Here is a 1,928-nt window from a genome sequence, read left to right on the forward strand (position 1 = left end):
TCATCAAAGAGCCCGAAGTGTTATTGCCCACCAACGAGCTCCATCGACAGTTCTGGCTGCTGTTCGAATATCCCGAGAGCTCCAGTGCAGCGAGGTCAGTCGCCTTAGTTTCCGTGTTTGTGATTGTCATTTCCATCTTCATTTTTTGCCTCGAAACTCTGCCAGAGTTCAGAGAGAACAATGACTTTTTCCCAAGTGTAACACAGATCATCAACGGAACCCAAGACAGTTCCGCAACTCACCCGGCGGCAAAAGACCTGGTGGCCTATTTCACGGATCCTTTTTTCATTGTGGAGACTATTTGCATCATTTGGTTCTGCTTCGAGCTCGGCGTCAGATTCGTGGTGTGCCCCAGCAAGAGCGACTTCTTCAATAACATCATGAACATTATCGACATTGTCTCCATCATTCCCTATTTTATCACCCTGGGAACAGAGCTGGCGACCACACCGGACGAAGACCTCAACTCCAGCCAGAACATGTCCCTGGCAATCTTGCGAATCATACGTCTGGTGCGAGTTTTTCGAATCTTCAAGCTCTCTCGACACTCCAAAGGGCTTCAGATCTTGGGACAGACCCTCAAAGCCAGTATGAGGGAGCTTGGGCTCCTCATCTTCTTCCTTTTCATCGGAGTCATCCTTTTCTCCAGTGCCATCTACTTCGCTGAAGTGGACGAACCTCAGACCCAGTTCGTCAGCATCCCTGATGGCTTCTGGTGGGCTGTGGTGACGATGACCACGGTGGGATACGGGGACATGTGTCCCATCACCATAGGGGGCAAGATGGTGGGCACTCTCTGCGCCATCGCCGGCGTCCTGACGATCGCCTTGCCCGTCCCCGTGATCGTCTCCAACTTTAACTATTTCTACCACCGTGAGACCGAGCAAGAGGAGAAACAGATAATGGACGCAGCGGTGGAGGCTGCTCAGAAGACCACCTTAGTTAGTAACAAATACGGGAGCACCCCCTCATTGAACAAAAGCAACGGCACCTGGCAGAATGAGAAGAATGGCATGCACGCACTGGCAAACTAAATGAGTCCTTTACATTAAGGGTACTAAACTATTACATCCGGTTCAACAGTGTGATACAATGTCTAGGTTCAGTTTTTAACTAATTTGTACTCGAAACATAGGGGCAAGCATTGTTCAAATACTTACAGTATTACTCGGCATTACCAAGTATTTTTTCAGGCAAGCTTTGCATAAGTTGTCGAAGGGATCTGCACGTGGATGTGTCAAAGTGCAATTAACACAACCGTAACTCATCGTTTGATCTCAGGACGACGAGAGACGTATTGAATGTGTGTTGATACATCTCATTATCAATTATAAATCATTTCAATTATTCATCCTTAGTCTGGATTATTGAAACCAACCGGGAAGCAAACGGCGCAGTAAATTGGATTGTTTGATTTGTTTTATTTTTGTGTCTTAAGCCCAGAGTAGAATTCGATATGAAACTTACTTGACAGTCAGGGTGTTTGTTCGCTTGTCTGTTTGAATATTCTCAGATCATATTGCATTTCAGTCCCATATAAGTGTGTATTTTGACATATTCAGCAGTATCAATATAGAACATGGCGGGATTTTCAAGGACAAGAGGGGGCGCAGGGACATTGGCGTACACAAAGTGGTATCAGCAGATCTATAGTGGTGAAAGCTAAAGCATTGCGACAGCACTTCCCCATGTGATACTGCGTAACGATATCTCCATGCTAAAAGGTCTGAAATGAGTCTGCTATTAGCCTTGCACGTCTGAGAAAAAAAAAACAAAGAACATCAGAAAGCTCCATATAACACATATATACTGAAAACCCTTTCCTAATACATGCATTAGTTATATGCTACAATTTCACTGATAAATTCATGATAAAATGACAAATTGTATTTATATATATACAGTACACTGTATGTATGAATGTGTGT

At 44.6% G+C, this 1,928-nt stretch overlaps 1 protein-coding gene across 1 annotated transcript in view; it reads left to right on the forward strand.

The window, feature by feature from the left end:
• LOC307230602 (potassium voltage-gated channel subfamily A member 10-like) overlaps positions 1-1,034 on the forward strand; it is a gene marked incomplete at both ends in the record, with an annotated part of 1,695 nt that extends 661 nt beyond the window's left edge. The window contains one exon of the mRNA XM_080001038.1: positions 1-1,034. This exon is cut by the window's left edge and continues 661 nt beyond it. Coding sequence (XP_079857164.1) covers positions 1-1,034 — 1,034 coding nt within the window.
• Between the last annotated feature and the right edge of the window lie 894 nt (positions 1,035-1,928).

This window comes from Zeus faber (assembly GCF_960531495.2).
Source record: "Zeus faber genome assembly, chromosome: 5".
NCBI classification, from domain to species: domain Eukaryota; kingdom Metazoa; phylum Chordata; class Actinopteri; order Zeiformes; family Zeidae; genus Zeus; species Zeus faber.